This window comes from Coffea arabica, chromosome 1c (genome assembly GCF_036785885.1).
Source record: "Coffea arabica cultivar ET-39 chromosome 1c, Coffea Arabica ET-39 HiFi, whole genome shotgun sequence".
Classification (NCBI taxonomy): domain Eukaryota; kingdom Viridiplantae; phylum Streptophyta; class Magnoliopsida; order Gentianales; family Rubiaceae; genus Coffea; species Coffea arabica.
This window is the reverse complement of record NC_092310.1, coordinates 31,153,947-31,175,628: the sequence shown is the minus strand read 5'-3', so window position 1 is coordinate 31,175,628 and position 21,682 is coordinate 31,153,947. Positions and strand designations below refer to the sequence as shown.

Genomic DNA, 21,682 nt, shown 5'->3' with positions numbered 1-21,682 from the left:
CAAGTGCTCAGGCTGTTACAATTGGTGTTCTTGGCTCACCCCTTCGATTTGGAGAATCACAGTGAGCTGATTCCTCTGCGATTGAGTTGCTTATATTACCCAGCAAGTCCAAAGCCGGCAAAGTATTTGCTTCAAGCATGATCCCCACCAGTGCCACCATATTCCAAACTGAACATCGCCGGGTCTTCATTTGGGAATCCAGTAGACTTAGGAGGTGGAGGTATTGTTACACAAGGCCGTGTCTTGGGGGCATTTTCATCTTACTTGGATATCAAACAAACATGAAAGCCAAAGCCGTGGCTCTAATGGAAGGTCTAGAATTCTGCTTAACCTTGGGTTTACAGCACGTTATTGTAGAGATGGAGTCTCAATCGATGCTGAATTCGGGTAAAGGGCTACATAGGCATCCTTGGTGGATCGATGCAGAATTAGTTCGGATTAGTCAGGTTTTAAGCAAGGCAACATTCAACTTAACGCATTGCTATAGAGAGGTCAATTCTGCTACAGCTGGTCTTGCAAAGAGAGCAGAATTCTGCTACAGCTGGTCGTGCTTCAGCCATTTTCGATGCTGCTTCATTTCCGCCACCAATTACAGGAATTACATCATTAGACTCAAAAAAATTTCCCTACCTTTGCATTTTAAGGATGTAGGATGTAGGAAATCAATTGTAGCTTGCTTTTCATTCTCATTAAAAAGTTTGGGGTGGCATCACCCCGGTGCGTATGGGGTTTGCTATTAAAAAAAAAATGTTACTTCATTATATTGTGGTGATGAATTATATTTCTTGATCTAGAGAACACATTTTAGAACTTAACAAGTGTTAAGATTTTCTAAAATCAAAGAAATTTCATTTCTCAATATTTTTTTTACTGATATCATTTCTCAATATTAGATGACTCAAGACCATCTTACCTTTAGTATTTGTATACTAGGCCATGTTAACAAAAGCACATTACTAAATTACATCAAGGTAAAAATTTAGACCAATTTAGTTATGAATCCTGTGAAACTTGCGAGTCTTGTTTGCAAGATAAGATTAGCAAGTCACCATGAATGGTAATAGTGAGAGAATAAAAGAATTGCTAGAACTCATATATAATGATGCATCTTGATCTTTTGACAACTTAAGCTTAGAGGTAGTTTTCCCTACATTATTGCTTTTATTAATAACTATTCAAAAGTAGATATATGCACTTATTGAAGTACAAATTCAAGACTTTTCAAGAGTTTAAGAAGTTGAAGTTTAAGTACAGAGTACAAAAACGGCTTGGTTAGTTTTAGATTACTTAGATTTTAAAAATGGTGGAAAATACTTGGACCAAGGGTTTCAAAACTGTCTAATGGAGAATGAAGTTCTTAAGCAATTGTTTTCTATTAGACAATTATTGAGTGTCTTAGGAAAAAAATCACAAATTCATGAGATACTATGAGATTATAAGCCGTGCAAGTTTACCAAAGCTGTATTCATGAGATAAGCTTACCAAAGTCATTTTTGGAGTATGTCCTGAATAAAATTGCCACTTGACATTAAATCATATTCCATCTAAGAATGTTTAGACTATACTATATGAGATATAGAGTATATTAAGACACTAAATCTTCACATAAAAAATTTGGGATTACCCTACTTATGCAGAGGGCATAATCGAATATGTTGGTGCTCATGTCCAGTTAAAGTCGTCTTGTACAGTATTTTGGGAAACAAGAGGACACTATTTCTATTGTCCCAATGAACAAAGGTGTTTTTCAATAATAATTCCAACTTTAAAAAATTAATTTTTTTCTAAACTAGTAGAGGTAAGATAGAACTTGAAAAAATTCAAGAGCCATAAGAGGATGGTAAACAGAGATGGAATTGGAGCTTGCAACTGATGAAAATGAGGTGCAACATGAAGTTTCAAGTACACAAAGGTTTCGTAGGTCTAATAAGGGTATATCTAATTCAATAAGTGAAACATATTATGATGTAATTAGTAATATCAATGTTATTGATATCCTAATTAATGTGCTTCCAAGGTCACAAAAATTCTTAAAATTTCTGGTGCTTATTGTGATACATTAGCGGCATCCCAAAATAGAGATTTGCTTCAAATGTTATCATATATAAAATTTATCTTTAATTAACATAATTTTACAGCAAATATCCTTGTACCATTTCAATCACGAAAAGTGGCTCTCATAATGCCCATGGAGGATTCAAGCCTGCTTAAAGACACCATTCATTCAATATTGTCATCCTTTTAAGCAAATAAAAAAGAAAAATAAAAAGGGTTAAAAACAAAAAAGCCCCATGTGGTATATCTAATACACAGAAAAACCCCTCGTAGTTTTAAAATATACAAAACGACAGCTCATGTTTTGAACTAAATTGTAAATTAACAGAATTCGTTAAATTTAATGGAATTCGATAAATTTAACGGAAAATTTAATGGAATCTAGTAAATTTAACAGTAAATATAACGAAATCCGGTAAGTTTAACAGATGAAACCGTCATTTTCGTTAACTTTAACAAATTCTATTAGTTTGTAATTTAATTCAAGACATAAGGTATCATTTTTTATGTTTTAAAATCACGAGGGACTTTTTTGTATATTAGATATACCATAGAAGGATTTTTTGTTTTTAACCCTAATAAAAAAAAGAGCAGATAACTCCTGGGAGAGCTGAAAAGCATCAGCAACTTTTTTTTCGGGGGAAGCGGGGGTGGGGGGTGGGTTGGAACATAAATTAGGTTATCACAATTTCTTAAGAAATAATTTTTGTGCGGAACGTATCAGCAAGATCGACCATCAGTCTAAGAACATCAATGCTTAGTCTAACTAATTGGACCTCAGCCATCAATCCAGTAACACTAATACACAATCTAACAAAGACAGTCGGGTAACTTTTAATCTAGAAACGGGTATCTAATTTCAAAAACCATACCCAAATTCTTTTACCAGTTTTTAGAGATTGAAAATCAGCCAGGTCGATGTCCAATATATGATCTAAATAAATTTTTTAAATTTTATTTCCAAAGCTTGAACCCCAACTAGACATTTTTATTCTATATACACACCACTCTTAAAAGCAAATGAGAGGGAAGAGAATAACTTTCTTAAAACCATTTTGTCAAGTGAAAATAAGTAAATTTGTTAACCAGCTTTTTTCCAAGTAAAGTTTTAACTTTGAAGCTATATTGCAAGCAAATTTCATTGCGTCAAACACGGTTATCATTGCATCCAAAGAAAGTCGTACCAGAAGGAAAACCACAAAACAGCTAGAATACAAGTACACTAAGCATACAGAAATGTAAAAGCGACATAAAAACTTGTACAAACACCAACTTCGCTCTTTTCCACAAAAATAATAATAATAACAATAATTAAAAAAAAACCAACTTCGCTGATACAAGTATCATGTCACGACGAATGACCTATTTATACTGGAAAGTGAGATTATGAAAGGAAAATAAAGACACTATATAAAAAGAAAAAGGAGAAGAAATAGGCAGTACTGTAACCTCAGAACAACAAAGAAAAGAACCACTCTATGCTGATTATTTCTTCGATCCATTAAGCGAAACCTCTTTGTAACAAATTGGACAAGCCTGCAAGATCAAAACAGTCGTCTATAAGTCCTTTATGGACGCAAAGCTTTTCCAGTTAAAACTTTTGGAAAGGTTCAGTAGCCTACTTTGTTGATGCTAAGCCATCTGCTGCCACAACCTACATGATACAAGTGCTTGCATGGAAGAGTCATTTGCCGATCACCTCGCTTGTATTCCATCTGGCAGATAACACACCTTCCAACAAAAATACAGCAAGCTAAGCACCTTTAAATTGTGGGAGAATCAGGATGGTAGAAATGCATAGTTATTGCTAGAAATGGACTATAAGTTCCCTCACAATGACGAATGATACTACCTTCTCCGATGCAAGGTCCAACTTAGGTAGAATAATAACTATACATGGGGAAAAGTCATCTTCAGACTCATAATAAAGTACTCAAGGGATGAAATTAAACTATTAATCAAATTCTGTATTGTCCCATGTCAAGAGATGTATGGTAAAATAATGCTGAACATCACATTGACATCACTGAGTATGAGACCATGTATAGTCATCAAATGATTACTACCACAAGTTCATCTACCTAAAGCAACCATAAGCATTTTTGTCAACCTTGCAACATCAAGGCTCACAACTTCCTTTGTCCTTTAAGACAACTACATTATATTATTGGTCTGACACCCCCAGCATAATACATACAGATGTTTTGCCCATGAACATGCTCTAATTACCAAAGGACATTCTTTAAACAGGATGACTTGTACTAAGAAAACGTCATCAATAGTAAATGAATCAGAACTAGAATAGACTTTCTATCTCTCTTTATTACCTCTCATGTCTTGATTTCTTTCGTGAAAATAAGCCACACTTGAACTTGGAGACCGGAAGCAAGGAAATAAGTTCCTGCGAAAGACCTCTATTTTGAGTGCCAACAGCTTCACCCAATTCAAGTAACTCCTGCAAATAAAATAATAGATTTAACATAAAGGACTACATAAATATCTATGCACTCAATAACCAGCTACAACACGATCCATTTTACTCCAATTAGAAATGTAACAGTCCCAACATTATCCAGTGTCATACTAATGAGAAAATAAGGGGACAATACTGGAAGAAATTTTGGCTCTGGTGAGAGCATAAAACACAAAATAAAACAGTTAAGAAAAATAGTCTTAGGCAGTTTTACAGAAAATCTATGCAGAAAAAGAAAAACATCAATATCATTAGTAATATGTTCCTTCATTTTATAGATGTATTGTCAACTACTCACCCTACTTCATTTACCCAAATAAAGTTTAAACAAGTTCAACAACACATTCCCTCAGGAGATCATTGGCTAACTTCAAACTTTATCTATGCAGATTTTCTGCTAAAATGTAATGCCAATCATCCAAGAAACTTAATAGATTTAAATCACTTAGTAACTCAACCAAGCAGCAAGAGTACTGTATATACATTCCCATGAATCTATGATCATTCTAAGAAGTATAAGCACTGTGCACCTAAATCTATTCAAATGCATACAGAGCTTTTGAAGTGAAAAGCAAAGTCCACATATAAAGAATATGAAAAAGATGAAGGTTCAAATATTTGAGGATAGTAGTTTCACGAAATTTGGAACATATGCTCATATTCCAAGACTTCTCCCAATCATAATGCTATACAATGGAATGCCCTTAGATTTTGAACCCTTTAACTCTTCATATAAAAATTTTTGACAATCTGTTATGTCTATTCCATCATATGTGGGCACACTTGATAACGTTTAATGGGCGAAAATCAAGGTAGATACATTTACAGTGGTTTGCTTGTTCTTAAGTTTCTTAGGTTCCGTTTGATAAAACTGAATCTGAATAGTGAAACAATTAATTTACTGAATTTTAAGCACTGAAAAAAATATACGAATGTCTGAATTTTAATGCTAAACTTATTTATACTGTTTGATAAATATTTATAACTGAATGCTTAATAAGTTTAATTTGACAATTTTGCCCTTATATCTTTTCATTCAAAAAAGAAACAGAACCTATGATTTAATTAACTTAAAATTGTTAGGTATAAAAATGACAATATTTATTTTTAAATCAAATTAATATAAAAGATGACATATATTATATGAGGAGTATGGAAAAGATGTGAAAGTCATTCAAAAGGGAGAAAAAAAAAAAAGAAAACCGTTAAATAGAGAATATCAAGTTATTTAATTAGATAAGAACTTCGAATATAATTAACAAACAAAGGTAAATTTGATAGATAAGATAGGGTATTTGAAGTAATTCTATTGATTCTTATCAGAATTAAGCATTCAGTTAAGATTCTTGTATTGAAAAAAATACACACAAGTTCAACACTACTTGACAAGTTCAGCAGATGGATTTTCATTTATCAAACACTCAAAACATCTAAATGTCTGAAAATGTTCAGTTTCAGCACTTTTGTATGTTATCAAGCAGACCCTTAGTCTTTAGGTTATGTTGCATGTCCATGTAAAGTATAAAATATTTCAGGGAAAAAAAACATCATGTGACCTAAAGTCTTTACCTACCAGGGAGATTTCAACAAGAAAGACAAGAAATAAAAAAAAATGTTCTTGTCATGATGATCACCTATTTTCTCCAGATAGGAGTGCCTAAAATTTTACACAACCACACTTGAGCCTTCACGTAGTAACTACTATAGCTTAAAGAAGTTTCATATCTTCTCTCCAATTTAATCTCTTTCACCTCCTCATGTTGCATAACACATATCTAAAATCTGCCAACACTAATTTCAGCATCTTTCCATAAAATTCTGCAATAATTTCATGCAGTAACCTATTCTGAGCACTTATCATCTGCATGTCAAACAGAAAACATACCAAACAACTTTAGCTTGCTTAGTGCTGTCATCACATATACATCTCTTCGTATGGGGCAATGATTCGTGACAGTTTCAAACTTAAGAACCAGGTTACAAACTTCAAATTACTAAATAAAACTTTTGGCTTGACATGCTAATAAAGATACATTGTACTTTATGAAATCAGTATATGTAAAGTCGTACTTGATGTGTGTTCCCAAGTTTATTCAAATTAGTGATAAACAGGAGACCACCACTTGATGTCACTTTTGGTAAGTTTTACCTTTAAGGTTTCATTGTCTTAAGAACTTGTAAAAATGGTAATCTTACTTAACTTAAAGACTTCAGAAACAGTCCAACAGAAGAAGGGCAGACTTAAGATCTTTATTACATAAGTATATACAATATTCTAATCGTAGTGGAAATTTGATAGCATTCTCACAAATTGTCATGCTTTAGTGGAAATTTGTTAGATATTGCCATAAGAGATTAGTCTTCAATGCTTGAGAAGCCCAAATGCAAGTTCAATCAGTCACAAAATCATGATAAAAGAATAATAGTAATAACAAAAGAATCTGGTTTAGTACATTCATCGAATGCCTTTACTCCAAGCAACTAAAATAAAACATAACTTTAGTTGTTTTGAATTTATTCTCAGGTTATCTGCTGTATGCTGTCCTGTCTGAAGTCATATGCTCCCCCCGCCCCCTTGGGCCCTCAGAAGGACCCAAATTAAGAAAAAACAAACCAAACTCCTGTCTGACTCCTCTGCTTTGTCATTTTTGATGATTTGATAATGCATCAATCAAAAAGATATCTTGTTGCATAATATTCCAATTCTAACTCTTTCTCCAATTTTCTAAACCTTAAAGTTGAGAAACTATTCTTAAACTATGGTTGAATGCAGATAAATGCATATTCCAGTCTTAAGTATTCCTTTTCCTACCCTAATCTACATGCGAACAATTTTTCCAAAGCCTAATACAGTTGCAATGAAAGCCTGTTCCTGGTTGTCAAGAATACTAATGGACAAAATTCTAACTAGCAGTCTCAACAGGATATTCAGATTTAGAACCTTTTTGCCAAAATGACATAGCCTCCTTGGTCCAGAACCACAATAGCAGAACATCCTTTAGTGTCGCTAATCTTAATTACACAATTCTCTACCCATCCAAAAAAGAAAAAAAAGCTTCTTATTTATGACAGTATTATCAAATAAAGTCAATGAGCTTGTCCATCTTCACAAAACGTGTCAACTCTAAACCATGAGGTCTTCAAATCATTATAATTCTAAGAAGAGCAAACACAAATAAAGTTGGAGATTGCCTAAAATATTGTTGGTAAATATTCATGAAGAAGGACAACATATGTAAACCATTTCTTTAAAAGAAAGAGAAAGGAAGAACAGAAGGAAAAGGGGGCACCGTATACATAAACCTCAATAGTCTTAATTTTCACTAAAAACAAAAATGTTCGGTTGGAACTGTCAATCTTGGATTTTGATCCTTCCCATTTCACAAGAAAAGCAATAGCAAGATTATAGCTGTACAACAAGAAACAGAATGAATGACGCAATTCCAAAAAAAAATGTCTAGTTTAGTTCACAAGAAGCCTTATATTCCAAACTTAAGCCAGTAGCTTCTCTTTGATTTTCATGGAATACGAAATTCTTACAACTCATGCCAAGTCATAAAACAAAACATAATGATCCTTTCCCATGTCCATTTCAAATGCTGTACCATCCAACACTATCTGGAATCTGATAACCTTTTCTTTAATTAGTCATCAAGTAGCTTTACCCTCTCATACTTAGACAGTGCAATGTCTATGTTAGATACCGTCCAAGAACCAAAGAGAAAGAAAAGTCCTAAAACAATTTTCTCTTGCCTCTGCAAGAATATTGCCATAAGGGACTTTGCCAACCCTATGAAGGACAATCTCCATTATGGGTGGAGTATACCTAAACAAAACAAAAAATGCAAAATAAAAATGGCAAAAGTTACGTGTGAAGACTCCTACTGTTCTGTATCATACTTCCGAATTATGCTTAATCTTTTCTTACAATAAATGCTTAGCTTTTGCAGCTTCAAAGGATTAATGACGTCTTTTGTTCTCCATACTGGACTTTGTTTATCTTTTAAAGACTTGATAACTAATCACTCCACATGACTGAAAATAATAGGATAATAAATCATTGCATCAAAAAAAGTATAAATAGAAAATAATATCAGACCTCATAGGTCATGTTATCAGGATCAATGTTGTCTTGCCAAACGACCTGCATCAATGTGCTGAGGATTAGTGAACCAAACAAATGACATCAGATGCTTTCTTGCATCACTTTGATTTATCAAAGAGGATATAAAAGCACTACTGCCTCCAACGTGGCGTTTGCAGTACTGCTAATAACCAGAATAAGTCTCTCCAAAAATAATAATAAACCAGAAAACATTAAGCAAGTAAAAGGATGGTTCCATATCCCATACCTCATAATCATGAGTATTCTGATGACTTCGAGGACCTACATATTAGCAACAATTCTCAATCAATATCTTCTGATATCACAAACTCTACTCAGTACAACAAAACGTTTTAGAAACAAAAAGCTTGAAAGGTATCATATCCTTCACAAATAGCCTACATATGAGGCACCGAAACCTGTTCCCCACCAACACAATTTGCACAGATATCAGCTTGGTACTATCTGTCATTGATCCTCCAAATATGTTGACGAAAAACTTAGGGAGCAGCTAATCTAGCTCACTCATCAAGAAATAGATCAAGACACAAATTTCAAGAGGCTACAAGCAGACTTTATGTGTATTGAATGCGCTGTAACCTTAATATGTATCTGAAGACTTTGAAATCTAATACTTCCATACCATAAAAAATATATCCATATTCGACTCAATAATGATTGTTCAATCAGATAAAAATTATAGATTCGTTAAATAGTTAAACCGTTTCTTTAACAGATAGCAACAGTGATATATCAAATAAAGATTGGCATGGTTGCAAGAAATTCTCAATACATTCATTAAGAAATCATCTATAGCTAATATAGCTCCCATGGTACTGTAAAGAGCAGACACTAACTGCTAGTTAGATTGTTGCTTGAGCACTAATCACATCTGCTGCATCACTAAAATGAACTGCAGTTGTCTGCAAATAAACAGTAATAGCTTCAAAATTGCATAAAATTATACGATCACAAGTATGACACATACACCCCAGGGCCCCTCTCGCCCCAAAAAAAAAGGTTAAAGCAAGAGCAATTCTAGTGGACCAAAAATACAGCTTGAACCCATAGGAAGCCATAAAAAGTGCAACAAAAAATCAGAACTTACACTCCACAGGATTAGCATGTGAAGGGGAGATTGAATTCTCCTCTCGCTGCATGTGATCAGCTCCAGTTTGTTCTTGGATCATGCTTGAAGGATCCTCTAAATTCCTACTGTATTCACCGATTTCAGACGTTTGAGTATGATCATTCATCACATAACCATGGCCATACTCACAGTAAAAACTCCCAGGTTCAGAATGTGCAAATTTGTGGAAACTGGTGTTCATCGAAGGGTATACACTATCCTGCAAAAGACAGAGGCAATCAGATAAATAGCTCGAAGATATAAACCACTGAATACAATTCATATCCTAACAAGAAAAGGACAAAATACTGGTAAACAACATTCTTCTATGTGGTTTTTCAAATAAAATCAAAACACATGCCACATTCTGACTCTGACTAAGTAATTGTGAGCGTATTCAAGTGATGCACTTTACTCTCAAAATTTTAACTCATTAGTATCTCAATGAAATTGATTATTCACGAGGCAAACGGTTACAATCTCTTCAATTAAACGTCAGGCAAACAAATAAAATCTGATCAGATATGTTCATATAAGTGCATGTATACAGACCACAGATAAGTGATTAGAAAAATATAATTGTGTGAATTTAATGAAAGAAGAATATGTACCTGTGCATAAGGATGAGCCTCTGCAAAAATAAAATTGACATGGTCATAAGTAAGGCCTCCAAAGAAATCCACAAAGCTTCCAATTGAATTATAAGGCATGCCAGGGGCAGAGTTTGCATAATGAAACTCCATCGGCGAGGGCCAGCTCATCTTCTCACTTAACTACTATACTACTCTGCAGTTTGCACCACAAAGCTTCTAAAATTCGTAATTATAAACTTATCTGTATTAACTAATACTAGTGATTCGAATATGATAGTTACCTTATTACAAGCAAAATTTTTTCTTCAAATCGAGGAATTCAATGTCAATATTTACCTAATCAGTTGTACATTTTCCGATTTCCTGCAATGAGAGCACCAGTGGTTAGAAAACTCCCAATTAAGTCTCAGAATTTGACAGTAATCGCGCAAAAACACAGGGATATGCGATTTTTTTCCAATAATTTTGCGGATCGAGGTGGAAATGACCGAGAAAAATTTAACGCATTTTAGATGCAAAACTAAGAAAGGCTTAGAAAAAGATTAAGAAAAATGGGTAAAATCTTACAGTAAATTGAGTGTTTTTGGTTCAGGAAAGATAAAGAAAGAAGGAAGGAAGAAGGAAAGAAAGTATTTGTTCATAATTGATGGAAATTGAAAGGAAAAAATTGTCTACATTGTAGTAGAAAAGAGAAGGAATCGAGAGCAGAAAAGGAGGAGTGATGAAAGATTAAAGAAACCGACATTGATTGCTTTTCTGAATGCCACCCCGGCACCTCTTCCACAAACGCAGTCTTCTTCGCCGCCTTCTCTAGTCTCTACTTTTTTGTGAGTGAAGACTGAAGCGGGTGGCGTCTCACCTTTGTTACTTTGGTTCACTTACTCCATGAGTTGCCTTCTTCTCATTGTTAGAGGAGAAATTTACCACTCCCGGATGGTAGGTCAAACAACAAGAAGCTACTTCGGGTCTCAGTCTTGTGAATAGAATAAACAACACATTTGAGAGGGTCACTCGAAAGCGCACGATTCGGAATTAGTCCAAATCCAGTGGATCACTCGACACCGAGAAATTTACACAAAAAAGAACAAAGAAATTTAGTGAATGCACGCCCGACACCAAAAAATTTACCGGAAAAATGCACCTTTCATACAATTTCATCCCTAAAATTTCAGTAAAAACACGTTTCATTTATATAGTTGCATAATTTCAATCAATTTCATTCCTAAAATTTCATACAAACACATTTTAATCTCATAATTTCATAAATTTAACCAATTAAAGACAATTGAATGATTGTTAACCAATTTGGACTGAATATTATCACATGACTAGTCCTGTTAATATTTAATTCAGTCATTGATTAAATTATATAAATAATAATGAGTGTGTTTCGATAAGAAACTATTTCTTTTAAAATTTATGATATGATGAATGTGAGATAAAAAAATAAATTATATGATAAATAGATAACTTGAAAAACATGTATATGATGCAACAAAACAAAGTTTTGCAAATAAATGACAATCTAAACAATTATTTCTTTCATGTTAATATTCTTTTCCAATTGGTTGCAATGGATTGTTTGAAATTTTTATCCAATTAGCTATAATAAGGTTATTTCTTTTCTATGATTTCATTTCCTCTCAATCTTTTTATTCAATTTGTGATTAAGAAGAAAGTTGTGATTAAGAAGAGAGTATTGATGACTAAAAAGTTTGTCTTTTTAAATAAGAAAGTGAATTAAAAAATGATTTTTGAGATTTTTGTTGATCAAATGTTTTCTGTATTATACTAATGGGCATGCCGTAGTCTAATGTAGAGCTGTTAATTGAGTTGAGTATTTAACTGCCGAACTCGACTCGAGAATTGAGCCAAACTCGAGCTCGTTCGACTAGGCAGACGAGCTTTGAAATGTGTTTGGACTTGACTCGTCAAATGAGACATGTGGCTCGAGTTCGAGGTCGAGCTCGACTCGTTTATCACAAACAAGCCGAGTTTGCACAGCTCAAGCTCGTGCAAATTAACCCCACTAAAAACCTATAATTTTCAAATTTTACACTTTTGAATTGTGAAATGACATATATACTCTTCCTTATCGAGTCTAATCTAACTATTCGGATAACAAACGAGTCGAGTTTACTCGACTTGTTAATTAAACGAGCATATCTCAAGCCTTATCTAGTTGAGTTCAATCGAGCTTTCAAGCTGCTCGTTCCATTTAACAGCTCTAGTCTAATGATGCTATTCTATTTGAATTGCTTGACAATCCATCAATTGTCTTTAACTTGTCAAATTTATGAACTTACAAGAATGAAATGTGTCTGCATGAAATTTTAAGGATGAAGTTGATCGAAATTATAAAATTATAAGGATGAAATGTGTTTTAACTGATACTTTAGGGATGAAATTATCCAACACCCTAAACAATAGGGATGAAAAGAGCATTTTCCCAAAAATTTATGCCAAAAAAAGAAAAAGATCTACTGAAGGTACAACTCATGGTTTGAGAGTTTTAAGTGATAATTTGAGAAATCTTCCGCCCGACTCTGTCACAGCATCAATTACCACGCAAGATTTTTTTGGTACTCATCTATCTTAGTTTGAATTATCATGTGGTAATTTCTTCAACCATAAAAAAAAATTATGTAACAAAATCAGCCCCTATAAGTAAAACTGATAAAATGGTTCGCGGAAAATGCTAAAATAGAGACATATTTGCAGACGCTAATATTGGAAACTTTAAAGGTGCAAAGCAAAATTATTCAAAGGCACATTGATAGTTCTTGGAGTTAACACTTCTGACGTACTTCTTTTCCTGCAAAAAGAGATACACAAGTCGAACTGTTAAATTTTAATCCTATAAGTTTCACTGCATCTAACAATTGGAATTTTGAAGTTCAAAACATGGAAAGAATATCAATTTTTTAAGTTCATTTTATGTTAAGAAAACTTTAATCAGGATTATGTCATGCAATTGTTGTAACAAAGACATGCAGAGATTTTGGACGTATTACATTAGCTTGTCAAACTGTTTGTCCTAATTATAGAATCAAAGAGTCAAACGTTTATATAAACGGTAAATTGTTTGATTTTGCAAGTAATTCATGTGACGGCCGCTTGAGTTAACCCCTAAATTGGATGGAATTGTAAAAATAAACATTTTTATACATAGTGGATGATTTGCAACGAATAGAGCTTAGTAGCAAAAAGTTCATTTTACCTGGTAAGTTTGTGTCAATTCAGATACTTTGCCGTTCATTTTATGGTTTTGGCTTTTGACATGTGTGGCATTGATGTTGACACGTTTATACAACTCTTTTTTTTTTCTTCGAAATGATGAGTTGACATTTATATAACTCATTGTTTAGGAAATTGATGCATATAAAACAAATCGTTCAAGAAACACTAGTTTGAAGGAGACCACTACCAATGTTTTTCATATTTTTTAGTGAAAGTGAACCTGAGATCTTTCACTAGTACTCCCTCCCTTCGTATCATCCAATATATCCCTCCCCATCAATGTTTTTCACATCCCTAACTTTTACTTCTAGATTGAAGTTGCATCAAAGTTTAATTCATCCTTAAGGTTTGAATGCAACAATAGTGTATAGAAAAGAATTTAGAAGCAAAAAGGCATATTTAAGAAGAATGTTAAAGTTGAGCATGTTTTGGTCTAATGTCAGAAATTAAGACTCTAGAAATTAGAAATTCTAAATTCAAATTTGTTTCCGCCCCCCCCTCCTTTTCTTCAATCCAGTCCTTTTTCTGCTATAAAACAATTAAAAAAAGGAAAGAAAAAGAGAAGAATGTTAAAGAAATCTGAAGAAAGTAATTAGATTTGCATCTTATGACTACTTAGTATCATACCTTAATAAAAGAGCCTTTGAGCCTCCTGCTGTCAAGTGTCAAGAATAAGAAAGAAAGTAATCTTTAGGAGAATGTTGGAAAATAGCAAACTTTAATAGGACTTTTTACTGCAGGTATTTTTTTCACACTCTTTATTAAACATTTATACTATACATAAAGGTGAGGTGGGGGTTTGATGTAAACATTTTTTGTCACTTTATATACTTTCAATTTTACTCTCATGAAAAATCACATATCATTTTACTATATAAACACAAATCGCTAAAATAATTACCTGTAATTACTTTTTACCAATACTCATCTAAACACATCTTGACAAAATGACAAACTCTAAATATTGTAACTACTAAAATAGCCATTATTTGATGACAAAAAGGTTAAAATACCACGATTTGCTTTCGTAATTAAAATTTTATATAAAATTAATTTGTAAAAAGTATTTTTGAATTACAGACACATCGTGTGTGCCTTTAGCACTTGTATATATAAACTGAGTCATGTATCATTCTTTTCTTCTTTTTTTTTTCATCAATGAGTCTTGCCCTCATTCATCTAGTGATAAATGTTCTAATTGGACAAATGAGCAATACACATTCAATAGTTTGATTCAGTAAAGAAATATGGAGGGCAAACCAAATTTGTATACTCAAGTGTATACAAATTTTGATAGTTAAAAACCAAATTTTCATGTGAAATGAAGGGAAGGAAAAAATTTTAAAAATAAAGGGAAAAGGAAAAGAAGATACAACAAAAGAAAATGTTATGGTCGACTCAAATTATAGAAGTAGAATGATTTAGTTTATAGCAGTATATTGGCATATGCAATACTAGCTAGTTCAAGTATGCAAAATAATAATAATAATAATAATAATTGTACCAGTCAACGTTGGTGAGGCATTTTGAGGTATAACTTTTAATGGTATTCACATTTAGTGTAACAATAATTGTTCCTAACCAACTCTACTTAAGTGAGTTGGCTATTAGGCAAAGCATAGAATGTAGTCCTAGTTATGGGTCAAGGATTCAAATTCTTGCATATATAGTTTAAATCTTGTGCATCCCTTTTGGTTTAGAAATAGATTTTGTGACGACCCCACCTCCCCCTAAGGCTTACTAAAGGGTTCGGCGGACCGCCTGCCCAACTCTCGCCAGGACTCACTCACTCACTCACTCGAATCACGTGCATACATCCATGGACCATAATTAACATCGCAATTCAAGCTTAGAATTTACATTGATGAAAATCAAGGTACAAAGCCTCAATATACCCAAACTGGTTCAAAGCGGATACAATCCAAATACATAACATTCTATTCGAGGAATAGCGCGAGTACAAGACAAAAGTCAAAAGTCAAACAACTAGACTACGCTAGTCTTTACACATCTCACGCCTCGCTCGTACTCCCTGTAAGGAAAACAAATAGCGTAGAATGAGTTAAAAGCCCAGTGAGATTCCAAATAACAAATTGACCATTTTAAAAGTACGAATATCAACGTAGCAAGTTAATGGCATCAAAATTCATAAGAGTGGACAATAATATTTCAAGTAGCAAATTTCAAAGTGAGCGAGCTTAACAAGTTCATGAAGATGAACACTAACACTTCAAGTAGCAAATTTCCAAATGAGCAAGTATAAAGTGCTTTTGGTTTTCAAAAGGAACAACAATCCGATAAGCAATAATCATTTTCAAGTATAAGGATACAGAAGGCTCTCAGGAGCCAAATTCCCATTGCATCTCCAGAGCTTGATCAAGTAACAGTTGACACTCCGTCAACTTTCAAGTAAGTAACCAATCCAGTAGAACACCACTTAAACGACTCTCCATCCACCGTTCAAACCCCCAGCTGGGCCCAAAATCCTCAAGAAACACGGGTGGTAATACTCGAGTATACCGATTAGTCGAGAAGATATCACTCCACTCGACAAAACAAGAGACCAGGGTTCGTTACCCAATCAACCAAGCCTTTGCCGGCTCGACTTAAGTAACTCGCCGCAGGGTTTCTGGAATTCTAGGAAGTGCGCGCATCATAAACAAGTATATCAAGTCAATTGCAACAATAAACAAGTATATATCACATAAGGGCAAGTGCGATAAAGTACACTCTTGCCCTAACAATTCACGTATATAACATGTAATCATATTGGTCACGCATCAAGTTCAATTCGGTATTTGAAAGCACTCACCAAAAGATATAGTGCCTTTACTGGTCACTTTCAGGTTATACTCCGGGTTCGGAGTCCAAATCTGCGATAAAACTCAGTTTGACAACTTTGAAACATGACTAAGATTCGAAACTTAGACGTTTCGTTCAATAAAAATCAAGAAATTGGAATTCACTTGGAGAGTAGTTGTGAAACACTTGCTCGCTTTTTAAACAATAAAACTTTGTAACATTTATACTTGAAAATGCCATGCGAGTCGAAAGTACAAGGAAAACATACTCCGAGCAATCATTATTTCATTTCTCAAGGGTACAAGTTCGGCCAAGTCCTTACTTATATACCTCGGAACAAGAAGACTCCAGTACCCTAGATGGTTCAAGTGATATTCATATCAACTCTACCCAAGTCGCAAGTGTATTTCTATAGTCCTCGAGCATAAATTTGGGCAACATGCCCTTTGTTTTTACCTAATTTCCCAGCCATTTATGGCTTCATTATTTTTCCTCAACCAATCCCAAAGTCATACATATCATAGATTCAAGTAAATAGCCATTCCATAGGCTCATAACAACATAAGAATAAAAATCAAAGTGATAACAAGTGCGGAAATGTAACCTAGCAAAAGACATATTTGACGTGTGGTTGCGGAAAGAACACATCCAAGGCTACTCTTATCGGATTGAGGCGCAACTTATACCATTTCGAAGCTAAGACACAGGGCTACAATTTTTATGAAGATTACTTAGTCCAGTTTCCAATGCAACCTAGTCAAATTCCCAATTTACAGAACCAAAATCCAACTAGTCGGCTAATTAACCGCACTACCTTTAAATGACTATATCTCAGGTTACCAAGGTCCGATTAAGGTGTTCTTGGAGGCGTTTAAAAGCTAAGACAGAATACTAGAACTTTAATGTTTTAGAAAATAGCTAAATCAGTGCAGACCATAGTGAATAAACATAACCAAATAGACTAAACTGTCCACGCGGAACTCTGGAATGTAACCTAGAATAGCGAGGGTATTTTGGTCTTTTCACAGGATACGTTACTCTGATTGAGTTGAAATTTTGTAGGCAACTATAAAATACCATTCTCTACAACTTTAATGTTTTAGGCCAAGCCTAATTCAGCCTCTAACTATGAGTACTAAAACCGGACAGAATGTAAACATAAAATTCCAGAAATCTGGAGTTTTTGGGATTTCATGACAATCTATTTATTTTCTTGCTTCCAACACTACCAAAACCCCTTATATAACCTTATATACAACATATACTAACTATACAACAAGTTTAGGCAGAAATTTATTAAACCCTAACTTGCATATATCATCCAAAATCATCACAACAACTTGCATATCTTGTAATCAAGCCAAAACATGAACTAGATAACATCTTAAACCAAAATTTACAAGAACAAGAACCATGATCAGATCTTATACCTCAAAGACAAAGCTTGGAAGAGTGATACTCCACCTCCTTTGGAAATTTTTAGTTCCCCTAGCTTCCCAACTCACAACTCACTCTTTAATCGGTTTAGAATTTTGATTCCTCACTTGGATAGTGAAGGAAATGGTTTTCTCTTGCTCTCCCTTTCTCTCGGCCAAGGAGCAGAAAAAATGAAGAAGAAAGGCTGCTCTTATGGTGTTAAGAAGACAATAGGATTAGGATTAATCTTGACCACAAGCTTGCCAACACTTGGCACCTTCAACACCACACAAAATTTTCTTTTCTTTCCTTGCATTTTGGCCCCAAAATTTCGGCCAAGAGATGACCATGAGGGGGGGAATATTTTGCTCAATTAGTAATGAGCTTGTATGGTAAGAAAGTGGTGATCAAGTGGTGGTTAAATCGGTAGTACACGATACATGTCGGTTCGCGCCGTTTTTCTTAAAAACACACGTTCTAGGGTTTTTTCTTCCTATTCACTAACCTTATATCATTGCCCCTAATCACATATTATTTCTCACTTAAAAGTCACTTTTAATCACCAAATTTGATCCTTACTCCGTACCGAAAAATCATCCGGTGAAAAATCGCAAAAACCCTAATTTGCTCCAATCTTGGAAACGAAGAGTGAAACCCTACTTTATAGGTTTATTTGCACTTATTATGGAATGACTGGGTGGTAGGGCTTTAATAAATGAATAATTTTTAAATAAAAGGAAATTTTTAAGAAAAACGTGAGAGATTTTACAATTCTAGTGATTAAAATTAGGGTTTCAATTAAAATATGAGAGATTTAAGAAAATCGGTTAGTCACAAGTAAACTAGGGTTTTTGATTAAAATATTAGGGTTTCTAATCTTTTAAAACAAAATAAGGTTTTAAATCAAACCCAAAGAAATACACTTTAGTATCTTCTTTACAAACAACCTCCTAATATTCGGGGTGTCACAGATTTCTCTATCTTTAACTCCCTTATGACTCAGTTGGACCTTCCCCAAATATAAGTTAGAGTAGGACTAGTTTGTAGACGTTGCCCATTGATTTAGAATAATAAAAGTAATAATAATTTCCCCTATTTACAATAAGTCAATGATATAAGAGAGAAGTATCTCTTGTGAAGAGAGAAGTACAGCTTGTAAAGCTAAAATTAGAATAACAATCTAGTATTGTTGACATTGTTCCAATAGTTATGAATAAAGAGGGCAAAAAAAAAATTCGTGTGAAGAGAGAAGTATCTCTTGTAAAGAGAGAAGTATAGCTTGTAAAGCTAAAATTAGAATGACAATCTAGTGTTGTTGACATTCCAACAATTATGAATAAAGAGGACAAAAAATTTTTTTAATCACTTCTCTCTAGTATGAAAAAACAATCACAAGTTTTTAACACATTTATTGTAAGAATAATTTTCTACAACTAGAACAGTTAAAAGAATTTGAGTAAAAGAAATATGCTTGTTGATAGTATGGACGCATCACTTCGAAAACTCGTGATATCTGATCTAATCTAATCCAAAAATAGGATACTCGATCCACATTATTTGATCGGATTAAAAGAGAATTGGATACTCGCTCATATGTGGGATGGATTAAGGTTAGAGGATTAAGAACCCACGGATACCCAACCCACCTCACATATATATATATATATATTTATAAAATAATATTTTTGGAATTAAGTGATTTCATCGAACAAATTGCACTTCAAATATGAGAGACTATAGTTTATTTACAACATTCATTTGTAGAGGTCACGATTTTATATTTTTTAGGAAAGAGTTTAATTGATGTGAAATATATATTAAAAATAGTACCATATTTCAAATTTTAGTTTATTTGAAATTGTGATGACCCCACCTCCACCTAGGGCGTACCCTAGGATTTAGTGAGTCGCCTGCCTAACTCTCGCCAAGACTCACTCACATTTAACTTGAGAAAAGAACTTACAACCATAGAAAAGAAATAAAACAACAATTCCAAGTTTAACATATACATTGATGCTCAAATCCATCTACAAGGCTTATACACGCCCAAGTATATCAAAGTGTTTACAATCCAAGTGCAACCAACCCTAGTCGAGCACGCGTGAGTACAATTGCAAAATCCAAAAAAACTAGACTACGCTAGCCTGTACAAGTCTCATGCCTCGCTTGTATCCCCTGTAAGGAAAACAAAACTAAAGAAATGAGTTAAAAGCCCAATGAGGTCAAGCAATTGAAACAAGGACATATCGAGAAAGCATTCACGATATAAAAGCAATGAAAACACCTCATTAAAAGGATATATGTTCACGTGGAGCCATTCGTTCATTCATTCGCCAACCATTTTTTTTATCCCTCCAATATTATAAAACATTTGCAAGTGAAAATTCCTCCAGTTTCTTAACATTCATTCATTGATTTCATTTCCCACCACTAGCCAATTCACTGGCCAATTCTCCACCAACCTTCGTGGTCATACTCGAGTATACCAAAACACTGTCCCAGGATCACCAGCTACCCGATCGAATCCGCTTCTAGCTCGTGTCAACTGGCAAAGAAGGGCAAGGGCCCAATTCAGCCAAAAGGCTTACATTCATGCACAAGTAGCATTCAATCATTGAAAATTCACTTTGGCTTGGGTCGAGTACGATAAAGTACATACTCGCCCATTGAAAATCCATTTAGCAATCCTTGAAAAACATTTAACATTCAAGCAAACATTCACAAATAGTCACATAGTCACTTACTGCGCAAACACACAAGGAACACTCACTAGTCTAAGCCAAAATAACGTCAAAAGTTTCCTTCCGGATTATGCCCTTGATCACCGACAAACCCTAAGAATAAGCAATCCCAAATTGAAGTGAACAAATGTAATTCAAAGTTTTCGAGATAAAACTAACACTTTTCATCTTAGTTGATAGCAAATCTTGGTCAAAAACAACTCATATACTACTATAGAAGTGTATTCAAGGATACCTATGTAACTTAAGATCCAACTAACCCTAAAATCAAACCTTACATCTCACTAATATTCATAAGAGCAAGTAATAGAAATTTGGGCAGCATGCCCTTTGTATTTAGCTATTTTCCAGCCACTTAGGGCTTCATTTCTTTCCTCAACTCAGCCCAAATTCACACATAAGCAATCTTAACACAATAGCTCTTCGACTAGACTTAATATCATCCAATTACAAGTCAATTCTAACAATGAAACCACCAAGACCAAAGCTGGAAACTAGTTTTAAAGACAAATAGCTAAATAACAGGTTTGACATCTTCCAGGGTTTTGGTCACAATTGAAGTTACGCTTATCGGATTGGGACAGAGACCTACATTTCCTATGAAGACATCAACACCCAGTTCGTGCATTTTCAAGGTCAAAATGTGAAATCTCATAGAAAATAGAAAGCTGCCCATGAAATAGGGCATTTAGCAGTCAGGGGTATTTTAGTCATTTCACAAGCTACAGTGCTCCGATTGAACTGAAAGTTTACAGGTCTATAGTTAACTCCATTCCCTACAATTTAATGTTTTGAGCAAGACCTGATTCGGCCTTTATCATGGATGAATATGCAAGTCAGTTTGGTTCTAAAACAGGGCAAAATCACTACAATTGTTGGAATTTGATGTTTCAATGTTTAAAAGTAACATTCATGTCTTTAATCACTACCCCAAGTCCCTATCCAAACTCATAAACATCATACACAAGATAAACAACATTACTCAAAACTGAAAATTACAAACCCTAGCTGAAAATTATAAGCTAATAAGCAAGACCATGAAACCTTCCCTAAAATCCATCACAATCAAGCCATGTGTTGCTTACATTGCAAAATAAGAAAGAAAAAGAGAGGTTTCTAGTATAATAC

General features: G+C 33.9%; 1 protein-coding gene across 3 annotated transcripts; it reads right to left on the bottom strand.

Moving 5' to 3' along the window:
- Positions 1-3,312: 3,312 nt before the first annotated feature.
- LOC113698172 (E3 ubiquitin-protein ligase BIG BROTHER-like) lies at positions 3,313-11,323 on the bottom strand. 3 transcript variants are annotated; one of them, XM_027217885.2, is made up of 9 exons: positions 11,099-11,323; positions 10,637-10,718; positions 10,374-10,548; positions 9,742-9,982; positions 8,881-8,915; positions 8,628-8,672; positions 4,383-4,510; positions 3,678-3,786; positions 3,313-3,591 (listed from the first exon to the last, which is right to left on the bottom strand). In XM_027217885.2, the coding sequence occupies exons 3-9, from the start codon at positions 10,521-10,523 to the stop codon at positions 3,541-3,543; spliced, it is 759 nt and encodes a 252-aa protein (XP_027073686.1). In that variant the 5' UTR covers positions 10,524-10,548; positions 10,637-10,718; positions 11,099-11,323; the 3' UTR covers positions 3,313-3,540. The 3 variants fall into 3 exon arrangements, with proteins under 3 accessions (XP_027073686.1, XP_027073685.1, XP_027073684.1); XM_027217884.2 differs by having other exon boundaries at positions 10,692-10,718; positions 11,099-11,322; XM_027217883.2 differs by lacking the exon at positions 11,099-11,323 and adding an exon at positions 10,923-11,077.
- Between the last annotated feature and the right edge of the window lie 10,359 nt (positions 11,324-21,682).